At 42.8% G+C, this 21,279-nt stretch overlaps 2 protein-coding genes across 6 annotated transcripts in view; both read left to right on the top strand.

The window, feature by feature from the left end:
* Positions 1-17,362, top strand: part of MFSD1 (major facilitator superfamily domain containing 1) — a 137,947-nt gene extending 120,585 nt beyond the window's left edge. The window contains exon 18 of the mRNA XM_086618564.1: positions 17,345-17,362. The gene's annotated coding sequence lies outside the window, so the exon portion shown is untranslated. The remainder of the gene's footprint in view (positions 1-17,344) is intronic.
* SCHIP1 (schwannomin interacting protein 1) overlaps positions 1-21,279 on the top strand; it is a 130,351-nt gene that overhangs the window by 8,860 nt on the left and 100,212 nt on the right. For all 5 annotated transcript variants that reach the window (XM_086618566.1, XM_086618573.1, XM_086618571.1 and 2 more), the window contains one exon: positions 619-769. In XM_086618566.1, the coding sequence (XP_086474692.1) occupies positions 619-769 (151 nt within the window). The remainder of the gene's footprint in view (positions 1-618; positions 770-21,279) is intronic.

Genomic DNA, 21,279 nt, shown 5'->3' with positions numbered 1-21,279 from the left:
CCAGCACTGCCACCTGCTGAGAGCTGCCCCGGCCACCAGCCGCCACAGAACACGGAATTTCTTTACAAACTTTCACATCAGATTTTAGAAACTTGGTCAAAGTTTAGAGTTTGGAAGCAAAGCTCCTACTGCAACCCCCACATGTTGCTTTGGAAGAGGTTTTAAGTCTCCAGGTAGCCAAGACAGAGGAGATTTTAAAGGATACTGGTCTGGCTCTGAATTTCCAACCGTATCTACATTATCATCTGAAAGCTGATATAAATATAAGATTTTGAAGGTTGTTCATGCTTGTAAACAGATAATTGGATTTTTTTCTTTCTGTGCAAGATGTAAGCGAATTGCTGAGTTACATATAGTTTCAAATTTAAATCCCTGTAAGTTTAAGGATCTGAAGGAAATAATTGCTTCTACTTAACAGATCTCTCAAGTTATACCAGTAGTGGCTGACATGAGACCGTCAGAGGGATAGATATGTGTGATTGTTATCTCAATAGGAAAGAAAAGTGCCCTGAAAAAGAGAAAAATTCCAAACCCCACCTTTTCAGTCAAGAATATATATTTTAAATCCTTTTTGTTGCCACATTCCCCACCAACTCCGTGCCTTGGTGTCTGCCGCAGCATCCAGCGAGCATGGCGTGAGTACCTGCAGCGCCAGGACCTGCCGCACCACGAGCAGCTGGAGAAGCGCAGTCCCTCCCCACCATCCCTCTCCTCGGACAAGATGAGCAGGTCCATCAGCATGAACACCTTTTCTGACAGCAGCACACCCGTGAGTAGAGCACTGGCACCCGTTTTCCTTCATGTTGCTTTCTGCTGCGTTCCCTTCTAGGACTTGGGATAAATGAAAGTGAAATTATGGGCTAATCATGAGAGAGGGGCTTTTAGAGGAGTAGTAGTGTCTCAAATGAACCTGCAAGCAGATGCATGTCTTGTAGATATGGTTGAACATGTGACTGTGCATGGTAGATGCTATAGTTGGGTATTGGTATTGCTAATCTCAGCAGATATTAGCAGTGCTCTTGATGGGAAAGAGGTATTTCCAAAAGGCGTTGTGTTCTTCTGCAGAAAGCAGTGATCTTCGCATGTGTTTAGCACTTTGTGTTCTCAAAAAAACCCCCAAATTGTAGTGGTTTTCCTGCAAATAAACATGTTTTTCTAGTTTTGGTTTGGGGTTGGGTTGTTTGGGGTTTTTTTTTTTTTGCTAAAAGAGACTTCAAGAAGTTGAACTAAAGATGAAAAGTTAAGCTCGATTTTGGAAGAAATGTTCGCGCCACCTCGTAGACTGGGTGATGGGCAGCTGGAGGCTGTACTCTTTTTAAGGTGACTCTAAACTAGAAACTCGACTATAGAGCCCATTTTTTAAAAACTTTGTGGCTGTCTCTGGAGTGGGATCTCTTAGGTCAATAAATCTACAGGTAGATATAGTGCTTATAAACGTTGCTGTCAGCTTTGTGACAGAACACATCAGTTTTGGGGAAACTGTGGACTAGAGCACATGAAAGAATTCAATAGTTTAAAAAAGATACAGGACATAGAACTGGCCACGGTGTGTGTTAGACCAGCTCATTCAAAGCAGGATGTGTCCCACTGTTCGACTGAGGGTGTGCAGGACAGGAGGGAACAGGTTGTTCGGGCAAAAAGACCAGGAGGCCAGCGTGGATGAGCAAGGAGCTCCTGGACCAACTGAAAATGAAGAGGTTAGCCTACAGAGGGTGGAAGCGGAGACAGATAGCCTGGGAGGAATACAGAGAAGCTGTAAGAGTGACCAGGGATCAAGTGAGGAAGGCTAAAGCCCTGAAGGAATTGAATTTGGCAAGGGATATAAAAAGCAACAAGAAATGCTTCTATAGGTATGTAGGGGACAAAAGGAAGTCCAAAGAGAATGTAGGCCCCCTCCGGAAGGATACTGGTGCTCTGGTTACCCGGGACATAGAGAAGGCTGAGGTACTAAATGAATTTTTTGCCTCAGTCTTCAATGGTAAAGCCTCTTGTCTTACCACCCAAGCTGTGGAAAGAACTAGCAGGGACTGTGAGGATGAACCACCGCCCACTGTACTTGAAGACCAGGTTCGAGAACATCTGAGGAACTTGAAGGTGCACAAGTCCATGGGACCTGATGAGATCCATCCGCGGGTCCTGAAGGAACTGGCGGATGAAGTTGCCAAGCCACTGGCTATTGTATTCGAGAAGTCGTGGCGGTCTGGCGAGGTCCCCGATGACTGGAAGAGAGGGAACATAACCCCCATTTTTAAAAAGGGGAACAAGGAGGACCCGGGCAACTACAGACCGGTCAGCCTCACCTCTGTGCCTGGCAAGGTCATGGAGCAGATTCTCCTGGGAACCATGCTAAGGCACATGGAGAGCAAGGAGGTGGTGGGTGACAGCCAACATGGCTTCACCAAAGGCAGATCGTGCCTGACCAACCTGGTGGCCTTTTACGATGGGGTGACAGCATCGGTGGACAAGGGTCGACCAATGGATGTCATCTACCTGGACTTGTGCAAAGCTTTTGACACTGTCCCGCACGACATTCTTCTCTCTAAATTAGAGAGTCATGGGTTTGATGGATGGACCACTCGGTGGATAAGGAATTGGCTCAATGGCCGCACTCAGAGAGTAGTGGTCAACGGCTCAATGTCCAAGTGGAGACCGGTCACGAGTGGCGTCCCTCAGGGGTCCGTGTTGGGCCCGACCCTCTTCAACATCTTTGTCGGTGACGTGGACAGTGGCATGGAGTGCACCCTCAGCAAGTTCGCCGATGACACCAAGCTGTGTGGTGCCGTTGACACGCTGGAAGGGAGGGATGCCATCCAGAGGGACCTTGACAGGCTGGAGAGGTGGGCCCGTACCAACCTCATGAAGTTTAACCAGGCCAAATGCAAGGTCCTACATCTGGGTCGTGGCAATCCCAGGCATAAATACAGACTGGGTGGTGATTGGATCGAGAGCAGCCCTGAGGAGAAGGACTTGGGAGTACTGGTGGACGAGAAGCTCAATATGAGCCGGCAATGTGCTCTTGCGGCCCAGAAGGCCAACCGCGTCCTGGGCTGCATCAAGAGGAGTGTGGCCAGCAGGTCGAGGGAGGTGATTCTCCCCCTCTACTCTGCCCTTGTGAGACCTCACTTGGAGTACTGCGTCCAGTTCTGGAGCCCCCAACATAAGAAGGACATGGACCAGTTGGAGAGGGTCCAGAGGAGGGCCACGAAGATGATAAGAGGGCTGGAGCACCTTTCCTATGAGGACAGGCTGAAAGAGTTGGGGCTGTTCAGCCTGGAGAAGAGGAGGCTCCGGGGTGACCTTATAGCGGTCTTCCAGTACCTCAAGGGGGCCTACAGGAAAGATGGGGAGAGGCTGTTCAGGAGGGCCAGTTATGATAGGACAAGGGGTAATGGTTTTAAAATAGAGGGAGGTAGGTTCAGGTTGGATATTAGGAAAAAATTTTTTACTATGAGAGTGGTAGAACACTGGAACAGGTTGCCCAGAGAGGTGGTGGATGCTCCATCCCTGGAGACGTTCAAGGCCAGGTTGGACAAGGCCCTGAGCAACCTGATCTAGTTGGAGATATCCCTGTTCCTTGCAGGGGGGTTGGACTAGATGACCTTTGAAGGTCCCTTCCAGCCCTAACCATTCTATGATTCTATGATTCTATGATTCTATGATCCTCGCTAGGAGCACGCGTCAGCCAGAGGAAGCTCTGTACCAGTCATGGGACAGCATTTGGTGGCTTCTGAGTTCACTACAAAAAAATCTAGAAGTCCTTGCTAGTGGGGTTCTTCATATAAACGGAGCCGTTGTGCAAGAAAGATGGTTGTTAGTTTAACTCTACTGTCACTGCCAAGTTGGAGCGATGCCACCCAACATTGCACGCAAGGCAGGTTCCCAGATCCAACAGAGCTTTTCTGCACTGACCACTCTGGTCTTGGACTTACAGGGACAATTTGGCTCTTTCCACCGTTGAACCAGGCTCAGACTGAAGCCAGGTGAGCTGTTTCCAGTAGCTATCACTTTTGTGACACCGTGCTTACGTAGGCTGCCTTAGATTTGACAGCGTTTAATAAAACATTTCCAAGTGCACTGGTTTATTTTTAGATGCCTTGTGTTCACAGCTGGAGACCAGGATGATAAATTAGGTTGCAATATTGGGTTATACACTAATGCCTCATGTATTAAATGAGTTAGGTTCCTCTGATGAGAGATATAAATTTGGATATAAAGTTTGCATCTGTCGGTGGCGTTTGTCGGAGCCTGAGCCAGCGGCTCGGCCACCACAAGAGGTCCCTCATACCCTGCACAGGGAGGCTCCGGGATGCTCTCAGGTTCTCCATCAATAACCTGATTTGGAAAAGGCTGCATTTTCAATGCTTTCGGGTCTTTTGGGGTAAAATGAGTACATCTGGGCCTTGTATATTTGTGGGAAAACGAAGCTTGGATACTAGAATTGCTACTTAATTTGTATTAATGCAACAGCCACTCATCTCATTTCCGCATTCTACTGAAGATGGGAATATTTTCTTATGCTTTTCTAGTGCCAAACCTGTAACTAACCTTTAAAAAAAACAGGGAATGTGTCTGAAAGCAAAGGAACCCCTATCTAGTGTGACCTTGATTATTGCAGTATCTGAGGGTATTGCTGTGAGGGACCCACACTTCTACGTGCAGGGTGGTCCTCAGCTCTGGGCTGAGACACTGTGGCTCCAGGCAAACACCGTTGTACTTTTCAAGGTCCTCACAAAGTATTTAAAATCAGACCTATGGATTTAAGATGTTATTCTCTCTGGTATGTGTGTGCTTTCCTGATGGCAAATATCACGTTTTTTTGCTTTGAAATGGATAGTGTTGGGTTCAGGGCAGGGGTAAGGCCAGAACAAAACAGGGACAATTAACCTTGAACTGTTGACGTGTGAATGGGAGAGTAATTGATTGTCTTAACCAAATAAATACTTGGGCAGAATTAAATGCACCGTTTGGACTGAGCCACATTTTCTACTCAAGCATAAGGTACACCAAAGGAAGGAGAAAAAAAAAAACTTCTGAGCAGAGAAATGGCTGCTGGACCCATCTGTAATTTTACTCTCTCTTGAAGTTTTGTGTTTATAGGACCCAAGCTGGACCCAGAGCAGGGGAGTTGGGGAATAACCAAGCGGTCAAACACAGCCATTTGCCAAGTCCTCAGTTTGGCCCATGTTCCAGAACACTAGACCTTCAAAAAAACAGAGCAAACTAATTATTATACCATTTCTTTTGCATTCACAGTACTGCTGGTGCCCCAGTATGCCTATTGCTGGTCTTTGCATAAAAATATACTGTGCTGAGCAATATGGAGTCTCCTAAATTTCTCTTGCTATCTGGTGATCTGCCTCTGAAGAATTTGGAGGAGGGAGAAAGTCAGCCTGAAATTTCAACCCTTTGGAGGTTTTCTCATTTCTTTTCCAAAGAGGTAGAAAGCAACTCGTGTCGCGGAGGCTTGAAGTGATTTAGGTTACTTAGAGAGTCACCGTTAAAGATATTAGCAACAGTGCTGGAGTGATTTGCAGAGGGATTAGGGAAAAGATAAGGCAGACCTTCCCGTTGAGTCACCTGGGTCAGAATGGACCCCCTTGCTTTCTAAACTCCTTCTCAGAGAGTAGTTGTCATGTGGCTGGAGCCACTCCTGGTCCCACTCCTGGTCCCAAACTTGGTCAACGGTTTATGACTAGGGATTAGATATGGGGATTTTAGCAGTAATTGTCCTTCAGGGTTGAGGATGGCAGACTAGAATATACCTAAATATATATATACACACACAGAGGGTGGAAATGTTTATTGTAATTGATAATAATATGATATATGTAGAGTGAAAAATTTGTTATAATCAATAACAATATATTCCAGGCTAAAAGACATTAATTAGAATATTTACTACACCTTACAACAGCTATAGTAGTAAATCAATATTCGAACACTCAAAGTGATCAGTCCTAAATAACAGTTCAAAGTTAGATTAATAAGTAATTATGTTCTAGAGACTGATGTTTCTCGCCCGTATCGATGATGATGGTGGGTGGATCTCTTTCACTCAGCCTCGAGGGGTAACTTTGAGGTGCTTCCCTACTCAAAGGAGAAATCCTCCCCCACACTCCTCGGAGAGGTGTATTAGGTTCTCTGTTCTCTAAAGATGAGACTGGGCTTTTATAGCATAAAGTGACGGACTGTCCATCATTTGTTGCTAAACTAAGCCTTTTGGCTCAGCAAACTCTTATCAGTCTTTGGTTCCTCTTTGAAAACATCTGGAATCACTTCTTCCCCTGCAACATGGGTTGCTTATGCTCATGGTTGTGGATGCTGAGTCAGCAGTGTTTTCCAGCCCTGAAGTCAGCATTACCTTCTACAGCATCTGCCCATTGTATGTAGGGCAGAATGAATTTCCACTTTTATTCAAGTAGGGTGAAGTTCTTATCTCACCCCTGCTTTTAGGCAGAGTGTCTTGCTACAACGAGCATGTCAGAATATATTAGCAACAAGCACTTGATGCAGATGGGAGCAAGAAATTTATGAAGTGTTTTGAGAAACCCCCGCCACAAAGCAGCCACTTAATTCAGCTCAAACCTCATCCTGGTTTTCAATTTCATTTCTCAGCACAAGCTTCCAGGTGTTCAGCTTTGCTGGATCCTCAGCTGGATCTTACGCTCTCCTGGGGAGAAAAAAGGTAGCTGGCTACTTCTACTACTGCTACAAACCTTCTGAGGCAATCGTAAGGGAAAAGGGGAATTCAACTGAGCGAAGTCAGGATTTAAAATGCCTTTTTTCTTCTCTTGCCCTTGAAGCTTTTACATTCTTCAAAAATATGACAAAACATGCAAACAAGAAGTAGAAAAAGTAATTAAACCTGTAGGAAACTGAAATCCAGTGAAAAAACTGTACACTCCGAGTAAAAAAATGCCCAGAATCAAAGGTGTGGGGCATTTTGTCAGCACACACAGAGCTGGTGTGCCAGGTGGGAGAGCAGAGCACCAGCACAGCACTGACCCTGGCAGGAGTTAGCAGTGATGGCCTCAGCCTTGACAGTAGCTGTGTGTTCCCAAAATGTAGGGACTTATTCATTTGTAATCATTAAATCTTTATGAATTCCTCAAATATGACATTTCCTGTTGTCCCAGCCAAGAAAATAGCTACAGAAACACAAAGCAATGATTTTAGAGTAACTTTAGAGAGGTGAGGAGAAGGGGAGGTACCAGGCACAGCAGCAGGGATGCTTTCCGGTCAGCTGCACCACAACTTCCATGATTAGCAGTTTTCAAGTGACTTTTGAAAAGATAACTGGGCAAATGGGCTTTCCCTCTGGCCAGTGTGAGATGCTGGTCATGTAATCAATCAGTTCATCATTGGTTCCTTGATAGAGGGTGATGTGGGCTCTCCTTGACTTGCTGAAGATCATGTATGTCTTTTATGCATTTGGCTTCAAAAAGCTGTAGCTTAGCCCCGCTGGCTGTGGTTACCATATTTCAGTTCAGAGAGACAACCTAATTGTGTGATTCTAAGACTCAGAAGCTTGATAAATCATTAATTATGATACCTTTGAATCAAGTGTTTGAACTTGTTTTCCGTCAGCTGGCTGCCTTCACGACTGCAGAAAACTGTTGCTCTCAAAATGAAATACTGATGAGAAAGTTGTCAGACAGAAAAGGAACTACTAGATTAAGGAGGAAAAAACCCACAATTGAAACAATTATTTATTTTAGCTGCTACCTCCAGGTCTTGATGATTTCCAGCAGCTCTCCTGTGTGAAGTTTTGTCTTAATTTTATGGCAGAGGAACAGTGAGACGCAGAATTCTTCTGGGTACTGAAGGGAAAAGACTCTTCAGGCTTTGTTTATGTGTCTCTTGCCCTTGAAGCCTGAACTTCTCATCTCAATAACATTTCATTACAGTTGTGCATGTCCTTTTGTCAGCTGGCTCAGAGGTCCCAGGTGGTAAACGAGGCCACAATTAAATTTTTTTGGACTGGCACCACCTTTGTGTTCCTCCTCCCATCTTGGGAGGTCAGTGCATGGTGCGTGGCTGAATTTCTGCCTTTTCCCCTCAAGATGAACAACTGTATCTATAGTTACTAAGAAAAAAAAGGTGATGCCAGATACATCCCACTATATGTGGTTGTGGTTATGACCTGTTTTCATTATGACATCATTGTGCCTCTGTAAATGGCTTAGTCACAAAGATGTAATCTGTGAAAGCCACAGAAAACCCGATAATCCGGAACTAGATGATCTTTGAGGTCCGTTCCAACCCAAACCACTCTACGATCCTATGACAAGCAAAGGCTGCTGCGAGACATGCCTGCATCCAGACCTCTCATAGAATCGCTGTGAAATTTGGATTTTTTTTTTTCTTTAATCTAAAACACTGGCATGGAAACAAAAAAGAATTCTTTCCGCTCTGGGCAGAAGTGGCTTCTGCTGTGCATGAAGAAGGGGTATGGTTAGTAAGTAGGTTGAGAGAGGTTCTCCTCCCCCTCTACTCTGCCCTGGTGAGGCTGCATCTGGAATATTGTGTCCAGTTCTGGGCCCCTCAGTTCAAGAAGGACAAGGAAGTGCTTGAGAGAGTCCAGCACAGGCCACAAAGATGATGAAGGGAGTCTCCCTTACGAGGAAAGGCTGAGGGAGCTGGGTCTCTTTAGCTTGGAGAAGAGGAGACTGAGGGGGGACCTTGTTAATGTTTATAGATATGTAAAGAGTGACTGCCATGAGGATGGAGCCAGGCTTTTCTCAGTGGCATCCAACAACAGGACAAGAGGAAATGGATGCAAGCTGGAACACAGGAGGTTCCGCTTTAAACATGAGGAAGAACTTCTTCCCAGTAAGGGTAACAGAACACTGGAACAGGCTGCCCAGAGAGGTTGTGGAGTCTCCTTCTCTGGAGATGTTCCAAACCCGCCTGGACGCGTTCTTGTGTGATCTGATCTAGGTGGTCCTGCTCCGGCAGGGCGATTGGACTAGATGATCCTTTGAGGTCCCTTCCAATCCCTGACATTCTGGGATTTGAAATCACGTGTCCAGGAGGACGTGTTTTCCGCAGCAGCCAGCTCCCACCTTCCTACAGCATCCGAGGAGAGAAGCCAGAGCCTCCAGCAGCCCCTCGGGGGTGGCGGGGGCCGCGCTCCCTCCCCGCGGCGGCCCCGGGGCCCTTCAGCACCGCGGACAGCGGCGGCCCCGGTGCCCTTCAGCACCGCGGACAGCGGCGCCGCCTTCCGCTGCCGCGCTGAGCGCTCCCGCCTTTTAACGCGCTTCTCCCTCCGACCCTTTCCTTCCTGCCCAGGGATACTGACAAAGCCCGTGGGTTTGTGTTGTTGTTTTTTTTTTCTGCTAATATGTTCATTTTCATCTCTGCAAGGCTGGTAATAACTGATTCCGCGGAATGATGGTTTGTTCCTTGAGCGCGGCGCTTGCATAGGCTGCTTCCTGCTAAAATAGTCTCGTTAGAGCTGTAAAGATGTGAAATGCTTTGCCAAATGTGACCATATCGTTATTTTTCTACCCTTTCTCCATTGGTTGATGTCACAGAAAGTAATTTCCAAGGTTTTCCCGCCTCCCCACAAGCTGGATTAGCTGCAAATGCAGCAGAAACCAAATCCACATTAAAGACCTGATTCCTGCTTTGTCTCACAAGGATATTATTGGCAATAAAAGAAACGTTACTTCAAGCTAATTGCAGTGTCAAGTACCTGACACTCATTCTCTAATGGCCAGGACAAGAGCAATGAGCACAACTCGAAAGACAAGGAGTTCCCTCCGAACATTAAGAAATACTTTTTTACTGTGAGGATGACTGAGTACTGGCAAAGGTTGCCCAGAGAGACAGTGGAATCTCCATTCTTGGACATATTCAAAAGTCATCTAGATATGGTCCTGGGCAAACTCTTCTAGGTGGCCCTGCTTGAGCAGGGGGATTGGACCAGGCGTCCTCCAAAGATACCTTCCAACCTCAGACATTCTGTGATTTTATAAGTAGGAACTGGAGTGAAATAGTTGGACATGAAGCATAATATTGAATCAAAGATAATACAGACAACTGCAAGAAACTTTTGTAGCTCATTCTCGTCATAACTAAGCCTCTTGTCTGGCTGGATTTCTTATCTTGTAGCTTGGAGAATTTGGACTGGATTAAAAAAACATTTCTACTTAGTAAGAATTAGCACATAATTTGCTAAGTTTGCTATTGGGGAAGGAGGGGTTCTTTGTAAAGTAGCAAAATAAAAAGATGCAAAGGGTTTGATTTCTTTATTAAAGTTTTTTTTTTAATATATACTTTAATAGTGGTGCATATGCAGCTTTGCTAGCTTCACCCTGTGTGTATATAATTTTCTATACTGCAGATTTGAAATAGTAATCTTTTTATGCACATTTACTACAAAAAGATCTGTAACTACTTACTGTGGGCAGAATTTAAGTGACTATTTTTTTCTTAAATCACAAAATTGACCACGTGCCACTACTCATAACGTGTGGGCGGGTATCTCCCCAGAAAATCTACACTTCAGAACATTTTCTTCGTAACTTGAAAACTTCTGTAGATGGAACAAAGGGGAAAAAAAATAGCCACGCTTTTACCACATGCTGCTCACTGAAAATTATTTAACTCTTTCATAACTTAGAGTTTCCTTTTTAGCTATTACCAGGCTTTTAATAGATGTTATTTTTAAACACTGCCTTGTTTGGATGAAATGTATTCCACTGTCTCAGTACTGCTTACCTCTGGTGATCTGAGACTGCAGCGTAGCCTGAGAGTTCAGAAACGTGTTTTCTAAAAAAGAGTTTTGGACACCCTCGTGTGTTTTCATATTTAATTTGCTCTACCAGAAGTTGTCACCCTTATGGCTTGGGGAAAAAAAAAATGTCCTGAATGTTTTCTGACATCATCTATTTATAAATCTTGTCACCTTTAGCTAAAGCAATCTTGGCTTTGTGTGCTGCAATGCAGTGCTATTTAGAAGCAGGAAAAAGGTCTAGGGTAAAACCTAGGCTCCATCCCGGCAGGTTTAAAACTTCTCTTGACCTAACATAGCCAGAGCCCAGCCCTCCAAGGCCTGTAACTGGGGGCTTGGGAATTTTTTCCATTATTATCAAAGTTTTATTAGAAAAAAAAAATTACGAAATTTAACATACAAGATTGAAGATATTCTTTCAGTCCATTAATTCATCCTTTTTTCTCACGCTGATGGAAAGTCATATATCCTCCTGTGTGACATAATTTAAAATAAGACGTTTCCAAAAGAAATCTGCCTTCAATCAAAATAGTGACTTTGGGATCTGAAAAAAAGGACTTGCCATAGTGATAGCTCCACCCTAAAAGTTCCAATGCGGCTCGGTCTGAACTGGGATTGCTGGGACTTGTGATGTAAGGACACAAAAAAAAAGGATTCAAGGTCAGGTTGGATGCCACTAGTCTAGTGGCAGGTGTCCCCGCCCATGGCAGGGCAGTTGGAACTAGATGATCTTTAAGGTCTCTTCCAACCCAAACCAGTCTATGATTGTACGAAAACATGGAGATGTTGAGATATTTAGTTCTCACAGATCAGTGCCTGCCCCTGAGCTTGGTTTGCCTTGCATGCTCTGAAGCTCAGCTCTCCTGACTCACTGAAGACGGTGCACCTGGGAAGGAGGTCAGGTTAATCAAATCTGGTCTTTGGGACATTTCTCAGCACTGATAGAAAGAAATTCCTTTTCCTTCACCACAGCACTTATGCATTCCCCCAATCCCTATTTTTTCCTCCCTTTCTGTCATTTCCTATCTCCCCTCCTGCTCGCTGCATCCCTGCAGTAACCCCTGCTCACACCCCCTGCTCGCACCCTCCCTTGGTGTGAAACTGCTTGTGTTTTCTGTCTGAATTCAAGAACAGTGCAGGTGCAGTAAATAGTCCTGTGGCCACACATTATCTCCCCTGGTTGAAATGACAAAACTCATCTCACGCTTTCCCCCTAATTCTGTTTTTCTTGTCTTTTCTGTCCTGTTTCTCAGTTCCATCTGCTTCAGCACTACACACTGATCCTGCCCTTATGTTCTACTTAAAATAAATGAGAGTACACTGTAATGCATGAAAAAAAAAAAAAGAAGATAAAATTAGGGTTCCACATTTGAGTAACCAAAAATAGCTCCAACTTTCCAAACAGAACTCCTACCTTGTCTGAGACTGAGCCCAGGACATGTTTGAGAAAACTAGTATTCTTCTGAAAAGTAGAATAGGAATTGTAAGCATGATTTCGTAATGAATTAATAATACTAAATCCTGTTACTTTGCCCCCGTTAAGCTCAGTATCACTTCCTTTGCTTTTCTCTATGGCTGGTTTGTTATCGAGAGTAAATATTAAACCATGAGCAGGAATTGTTCAACCAGGCACCAGTAATCCTGTGTGGCTTTAAACAGATGTGGATTAAAGCAGTCCACAGTGTGAGCCGGGACTGTAAAATAGATTTTTAGCTCTGGCAGTAACCAGGCAGTATTTGCAGGAGGGTGGTAGTTTGTTAAGGTGGAACTTCACCAGCTATTACAATTTGTGATGATTAGCAGAATGAGCTCCAGTGCCAAACAGAAAGTGGGACTTGATTCACTGCTTGTGAACCTGTGACTTGATATTATGAAGAATCTCAGTGACGTTAACTATGATTATTAATGTTCTTAATGATAATACCATGTTATGTATTTGCAAACCAAACCTCTCTTGCAAAATACTGATGCCCGTGCCAGCAAATCTCATAATTTAGTTCTGGAAGGCCAAATGAAGAATTGTTATTACTATTTCTGATTGTCTGGAATGAATTAGTGGAGCCCCATAGCAGAATGAATCCAAAACTAAGAGGATGATGAAGTAAGAGCAGATTTTCTATAACATAAAGGTAGGAAGATGGGAAGGAAGTATCCAGCTGGGAAAAGACCGAGCGTTGAACTACTTCTGCCACCAAAAGCCCAGTTTGCTTAGCTGTCCTTCCTCCCCGCTGCACTACCTTCAAAGCTGCGTTTGTTTTGCGTGGTGATGTATAAAGATTTGGTTCTGAAAGTGGAACAGAGATCTATCTGCAGCTTTTGTGTGTTTAGAGGTCCCCACACCTGCAAGTGATTCCTGTGCTTATACCGACTCTCCTCAGGTGTGTTCTGCACCTGCAGGAGTGAGGAGAAGCAGCTGAGATTGAAGGGGACACCAAATTATTGAAGGCAGTGCCATCCTAACAAGAATTCTCTTGTGTTTATAAAGCTCCAGCTAAAGGGAAGCGGGGCACTGGTATGGGGAACGCTCCTTTCCATGGGGCTGGCCGCATGAACCTGTGAACAGCAAAGGAGAGAGGGAGCTGCCTGATCAATATTTATGATGTGATTTCTATATAATGTAAAAATACAACTCTTTACTCTTGAACAACATAGATGGAAGTGTAATTGAAGAGGAGGAAGACAAGTCTAGCATTGGGATGAAGAGGTCTCAATTTGAAATCACATACTTGATGGTTTTATGAGAAACCTTAGCGCTGGTGTGGGCTATAAGATAACATTTGAAATTACATGAACATGGAAACAAATGTTATTTTCAGTTCCTTTAATTTGCTTCAGATAATTTCAGCTCTAAAGGCAAGCAGACAACATGCAATGCTTCTGGCCTAATATGACATTTATTGTTTGAGTGGGGATTTTATGTAGAAACAGCTCTTGCAATTAGTTCGTGTACGTATATGTACGTACACGTAATAATCTGGAACGACTATGTATATTTAACTCTCTAACAAGTAGTTTCCCACGAGGCTTTCAAATGTTGGGATACAAAAGGGCCGTCTCACAGCTCAATTCTTTTCTGCTGGTGGTAGCAGAACGCCGATAGATTTCTTTTTCTTTGTGTTGTGTATATTGAATGTTGACTATCGATGTGGTTAGTCAATTTGATACACTGCAGTTTAGTAGCAGCAAAATCAATTCAAGAATTATCTCAGTTGATGACAAAACGTCTAACAAGACCTTTCTGAACTATGTTTCTGTGGGAATATTCAGCAGGGACATGCTGCTCGAGAGGATGGAGAACAAGTTCATTGTATGTCTGGAACAGGGGCTGGCTTTGGCGTGATGGCTCACAACGGGATTATCCTGTTTGGTACTGATGATAGGCCTTAAAATAGCAGGTTTATTTTAGAACTTTACGTGTTCTACTTCAGAAAATTAGGTTGAATACTTCATAAAGTTTTTGTAAGACAGTTTTATCTCCAATATCTCATTTATTCCCACGGCATGGAAATTCCACCTCTCACCTTCTACAAAGCCAGGCCTCAAAAATGAAAATAGTAGTAATGAAAACTTCTAAGGTTTAATCAAGCGGGTGGCTTCAGAGCAGAATCCGACCATTATAGAAAGTTCTTGGAAAGTTTCTCTCCAGCCCTATGGCAACATCTTGAAAATCCCGAATTTCGTGCCGCAAGCAGTGACAGATGCTGTATGCTCTGTGACTGATGAGTCTTGATGATGGCATTTGCAATCTCTTTGAGGAGTGATCCCTCTGCAGTTGAAAATGGTCTGATTTTTATCTTTAGACCTGAAAAGACCGGGTCTTTTCCTGCTGTTTAGAGTGTGCAGCTAAAATATACTGAAATATGTAGTTACTAATGAGGCTCATCCCAGCTTTGTAGCCCGGATGGCAGTGACAGTTTGAGAGCTGGGCATGGATGAAGAGAGGATACAGCAGAGCACAGTAATCCCGGTTCCTAGGATGTGTTGGGGAAGAACAGGCATTGGCAAATCCAAAATATAGACATCCGTTGTCGTCATCCTTCCCCATGTGTGGGGCCAATGCTGCAGAAGACGGAGGTCAGACAGGTGAATTTACAGAGACAAATATTTGAACAGTGTGAAAAATGAGAATGGCTTAAGAATGGGAAAGAGAGGAAAAAGGAAAAGCTGAGCAGAGGTTCTCTGCGGTTTGCTCTGGCCTGGCAGCATCTTGCAGGTAACACATCCATTTATCCCTCCCACCCTTTTGGCCACAACTGCTTTTCTCATCTCGTAAATGAGGTCTGTTGTGGTATTCCTCCAGTGCTTGGTGCAAATTACTACAGAGAAGATAAGATTGCAGAATTGTGTTTCTTTCCAGCAACCGCTGTTGCTGTTTAATTTTTCCATCTATCAGTTGTGTGGGAAGAGTACGTGGTGGTACGTCTCCAACTCTAAATTCTTTGAGATGGAGAGATTTTTCAAGTGCAGGTTTTCCCTCAGGCAATTAACTTCACTCACTGGAATTTATTATATTCTGCTGTTACCAAAAAAGGGGAAAAAAAAATGTAAGAAATCTAAGTAACAGACAATACAGTCATGATTAGTAGGACCAGAAGGAATTAAATATATGAAATACACGTGATAGAAACTTACTAGTATGTAGGGAAAGCCCTATTGAAATAGCCAGAGCTATTAAATTATTAGTGGCTATATCGACACTGAAATGTGGCAGCATCACTTTAATAGTGCCCATTACAGAACAGTGTATCTTTCCAAATATACTCAGCTTCTATCCTCTCAAAGCAGAAAGTGTTTATTTCTGTTCATAAAATAAATGTTTAGATTAAATACACTGGAAAAGTATATTTTTACCTGAATAAACACTAACTATTTTAGCCACTTCTCTCACTGCTATGAATTTAAGCAACTAAACAGCAAACGTTGTCCTGGTCTTCGGGAGATTCTAAATCTGTTCCAATAACTACATTTTTTGAGCCAGCTTGACTGCTTACACATATGAAATGACTTCTTAGGGTCAGCTGAAGTTCATTAGTAAGACGTATATGACATTTTGAAAGGGAGAACGTGCTGAACAGTTCTGCCAAAGGAATACGTTTAAGGCAAAAGCCCTTATTTTCTTAGGCAATTTCTCTCAAAGTAGGGAATTATTCCGCATTGGAAGAAAAAGTCATTATAATTCCAGGGAAAAGCAGTGAAGTGCCTTGTTGTTAGTGATTCATTTCCCATCTGCTCTGCGCATGGCGGAGGTGAGCCTGGACAACACGGGCACTGCTTTTGCCCAGCAGCTCAGCATCCCTCCAGCACCACTCCACGACAGACAGGATGAACACCCCCCAGAGCAGCAGGACAAGGTGATGTGAGCAGCTGTCCCCAGCCCAGCGTAACTAAACCCAAATGGACTTTCTACCAACAGCAGGTTAGAAGCCCTGAGTACTCCTGAAAAGGTCTTAATTTTAACACAAAGATGATACATGAACTTTCCATACAGGAATAATCAAATCTTAATCATACCTTGAATTCGTTAAGTGTACATTACTGTTTGGTTGGTTGACCTCTGAATGTCATCTATCCATTTTTCCTTTGGTCAAATTCCAAGAGCAAATGACTTTATAAAATCAGCTTGATCCAGGCTGTCTGTCAGTATTTCTATTAAAAATGATCGTATATTATTTCTCTGTGCCACTAATGTGCAGGAGAGAATCATTTCCAAAATGAGTTCTTGCACAACTGGGTGCTAATAGTGAGAGTTTTGTGAGCAAATCCTTCCCTGAGGTAATTTTTTTTTTTTTTTAACTCAAACAGATTAAGACACAATTTTCTAATTTATTTGGCTATTGTTTTGTTTGAGAAGTGATACCGTGGATACTGGAGACGAAATTATCACCTGATTTCCTATATTTGGTAACACTCGTGGATACATTTTCACAGATGATGTGGGTTTATATAGCATAAATTTAAGCACAACCTTGCACCACACCCTCTATACCACACATATACCCTGTGTATGATGCAACTTCCCAAGGTGGAAAGCAGGGGGACAGCCCCAGGCACGTGGCAGCCCCTGGAGAATCACGGAGGGGAGAGCAGATGGGGGAATTTTCCGTTCTGAAATATGTAGCTGAAGAAGTATCATTCCCTAAGGTCTCATTTGTTTGGCCCATGTAAGCTTGTACACGTCTCTCTAATCACAGATTCTTGAGTGGATTTAACATCATTAATGTTACAGCCTTGAATTCATAGGATTTCTTTAAAAATATGGGTGAGGTGGCAGCCAGTAACATTGCACTATCCGGAGACAGCACTTTTATTTTTTATTTATGAACAGAACTCATTACTTTACTGGTTTAGTAAGCTCTTGGGGCTTTTTTTGGTTATTTGCATTGATGTGACTGTTCCAGGACTTCAATAAAAAAGAACTCAGGACATAAAGAACAACCTTTTCTTGTAGTTGAAACCTTTTGGAGTGTGTCATTAACTTTTATTCTAATGGATGGAGATTCATATATTTTATTTACTCAGGTCTTCATATTTTCTCCAAACCTCATCTCTGATAGTATTTTTTAGCCAGGACACTCTGCTTTATCAAAGGCCTTCAAGAGATCTAAGGATAGCTGTGGAATTTAGGTTTTTATTCTGTATTATGAATTTCTTCCACGATTTGTTCGATTCTATCACTTAGTTGTCTACTGCATGTGAAACCCATTTTGTCAGTGTTTAGAGCTGAGGGAAAATTGCTGCTTTTCCATGGGTAAAAGTCTTTAAAAAAATTTTTACATCTAGAGCAGGGTTTGGCCCTCCGAAGAACTGAATTTCTTCTAGCTGTATATATATTTTATATATTATTTGTTATGTTCAGTTTTGTCTAAACCATGACTGCAATAGGAACAGGTTTTGGTTGGGTTCTTTTTTTTTCCCTTTGCAGGGGTAACCACTCTTCTTTTAGAACTTTATTTGTCCTTGGGATTTTTTGTCTTGCCACTAACTGCTTTTGACTATTTTCCCATTACACTTTTTCTATGGCGAGTTCTACAAACAAATGTTTACTGAGCATGGAGGGGGAGCAGCTTGTACTAGGGAGGGTGGGGAAATAATAATCCTTCCTCTTCTACTTCTGTGACTCTTCCTTCCTTGCCTCCAAAACATCAGCCACTATCAGCCTCCTCCACTTGGTATCCCCAAACTTCCACTGTCCTACCCATGTAACAGTGAATGTTGAAGGGATTTCCCATTTCTTTGTTCTCATCTCATGCTTTTTTTATACAGTAATATTTTTTTTTTCACTGCCAGGCTATCTAAAACCATACCTGGACTGAGGCACAAACTCCTTGGTTTCCTCCCTGAGGAGCTGAGCTGCGGCCAGAGCTTTGTCAACACACCAGTCATGTCGTTATCCCACCTGGCTGTGGTTTAAACTTTTCTTCAGTGGTGGCTTCTGAAATTTTAGACTTTTTTTTGCCCATTCGGGATGTTTTTCTCCTTTTTTAACATCTTACCCTCTCACTTGCATCCCATCCTGTTTGCAGAGAGCTCTCCTGCCCGCTGAGCGAGCCGTCCCAGCTCCCAGCCCACCGGCTTGAGAGACAGCCTTACCTAAGGCACACGTGGATTTCTCTAATTGTCCCTTCTTAGGGGACATTTAATTAAACATTTTTCCTCCTGTTGGACAGGGCAATTGTTGGGGGAACCAAAATGATGGGGGTCTGAGCAGTTAACATCAGGAAATACATGAGTACAGGGTATCAAAAGAGCCATAGGTGAACTGGAGAATATTGCTGCAGTATATTATATTTGACATTTTACTGCTATGTCTAATAATGCATTCTTCACATCATGTGCAACAGTCGTGTTGCTTCATTATTTTAAAATTTAGAAGCTTTTGTTTTTCAAACTAAACCCATGTTTCCAGTTCCTCATTATGGTGCTGGTTTAATTGCATTACTCCTCTCATTGTGAGATTGAATATGGCCATTCAGCTAGGAAAATGCTGCTAGAATAATGTAAATGGCCAAGCTTTGGTCTTTCCAGGGTATTTAAAATTCTATTGCTGTTCCCATAAGCCACAGACAGTGGATTATTTTTCACGGACAGACAGTACATCCTTCTCTTGGGGGTTTTATGGGCAGACTGTATAAAATGATAACGCAATGAATGGGGCATCTGCCATACTCTATCAGCTGCCTAAATCAACTGTTTCAGACAGAAATTCAATACAGTAGATACAATTCAAATAGATTTTCAGGTACAAAGTATAACAAGGAATTTCAAGAGTGTTCTTGATACATTTGCACCAAGATAGCTTTAAAGACATTTATATTGCTTCAATAAAGATGTAGTTAAGATGCTTTCAAACCATCTTCAAAATAATAAAATTACTTCGGTGCTCTGAGGAGCTAAGAATATCATATTATTATATTTGATTATGATAGTGCCCAGAATTCTTAGATATCATACTGCCTGTTGGATAAATTACCACTATAGTGAGAAACGAAAGGAGTGTCTTGTTCTAAAGAGCAGTTTGAGGATGGAAAGGAAGAGAAGGTTTTGTGTGCAAGGATAAAATCCTTCCCATTAATTTTATTTTTATGCAAAGTGCAATGATGAAATATAAATAGATTAGCATGTCGTAATACTTTACGTGCTGACTTCACAGTATTCTGTACGCCACAGTGCTGCTTACTCTGACCTGTAAAAACCTGCTGCACACACTCCTGAGCAGCCCAGAGCGCTTGTGGTTTGTATTCTCTCGTGTTTAATTTTGCAAACTTGGAATGAAAACCCAAAAATTAAACCTTGAAGCCAAGTTTGAGAAACAGACTTCCTACCTCGGAGGAAATTGAAATGCAACATGGAGGTGCTACGGAGAATTCCGTGGTTTTAGTCCAGAGCTGTCTTTATTGGCATGAAAAGCAGCTAAAATTATGACCATGGCTTCTCTACCAAAGACTGGCCAAGTGTTGTGAACAGCAGCACTGGAAATCCTGGTGTGGCTTCTTACTCCCTCCGTGCCCGTTTTGATGTTTCTCCTCCTGATGGTAAGATATTTTCTAGATTTTCTTCTGAAATGATTTTAAAATTAACTTCATGGGGTGGAATCATATCAGTTGTTGCAGGGCAGCTCTGGACATCTGTCTGTCCCTTCCCATTTCTGAGCTTTCTGAATCTCTGCAACAACAACAAAAAAACACTTGATTGAGACGTAAATCTTCTCTAAGACAGCATGGTAAGCATCAGTGAGGCTCAGAAGAGCTTAGGTTTTGCACGTACAAATCCCAGTTTGTGTTTTCCATTTCTCTATTTCCATCTGATGCGTTTAATCCCGATATACTTAGTTGTTAAGTATATCTGCAGGAACTCCTTCATTTTCTTCTTAGGAAACAGATCCTTTGCTGATCTTTAACCCAAATGAAAGGGATTTGGACAACTAGTACTTTGTGTACCAGTTGTGACCTTTCAGGAGAGACTCCTGCCCCTTCCTGGAGAAGGCTTTCCGAGGGCGCTGATCTCCTGCAGATGTCAGCTTGAATCACCACATTGTTACATATCCCCAAACCCAACTTGATGCTGTAAAAATATCCCAAAGTTTCTTAACTCACTTTCCAGGAGTTGGTTTAATGATGCAGAAAATTAAGAATATCCGCTTTTTGCCAATGAAGAGATATTTTAATTTTAGATGTTCCTGCTTAACTTCCCTCAGAGGCTCTAGCATGAGCGTAGACCTCTGTTCCTGAACATTGTATGTGGTGTAGATGCCCCTTTCAACCATCCTCATCTTTGGGAGTGTGTTTCTGCCATGCCCCTGTTTTAGATCTGACTCTCTTAAAGAGAGCAGCATCATTTCATGCGTTAGAGGGCATGCACAACATGACATTCTGCATAATCATGCCAAAGAAATTAGAGGCTGTTACTGAATCCCTCTCGCTGTGAAAGAAGAATGCCAACCCCACTGGCTTTCAATGAATATATTTTCCAGCATCACTGAAGGGCATTATTTGGGTCTTCTACAGCATCGCTTTCGTACAGTGTAACTTTTGTGTGATTGAATGGTTGATGCCAACAATGTAAAAGGGCCTGAGAATTTGTGGAATCTCTTTCTGGGCGCGCGAGGCTCACTCTAAATAACACTTTATTACATCAACACGAGCATAAAGCTGTATTAAAAGAGAGGCAGAGTTATAGAAAGCACTCACTTAAAGCGTATCAGAATTAATCATGTCTGGGCAGGTTTATTTCAGCCTGTGTGTCTTGGCTTATTCTCAAACTGTGGCTCTTTAAAGAGGGAATTTATTTTTTTTAATTGATTTTGTGCGAGTCTAGACTCTACATAGGGTTAAGTTACAAGTTATTTTTATCATAACCTAATGTTCTTCTTTTTTTCCATTAATTAGGACTAAAAAGGAATTTGAGTGTATGTTTGATGGATGTATCGGTGTTTTACTCTGTGCAAGGTGTAGTTTACGTGTCCTTTAGTCACTGAGTGGCAAAATCAGTGGGGCCAAGATGTGCTTCTAATTCCATCCAAGTTTTTGCTGCGGTGCTGTTGA

This window comes from Tauraco erythrolophus, chromosome 11 (assembly GCF_009769465.1).
Source record: "Tauraco erythrolophus isolate bTauEry1 chromosome 11, bTauEry1.pri, whole genome shotgun sequence".
NCBI lineage: Eukaryota > Metazoa > Chordata > Aves > Musophagiformes > Musophagidae > Tauraco > Tauraco erythrolophus.
Note: the sequence above shows the minus strand (reverse complement) of the source record. Positions and strands in the feature narration are given on the sequence as shown.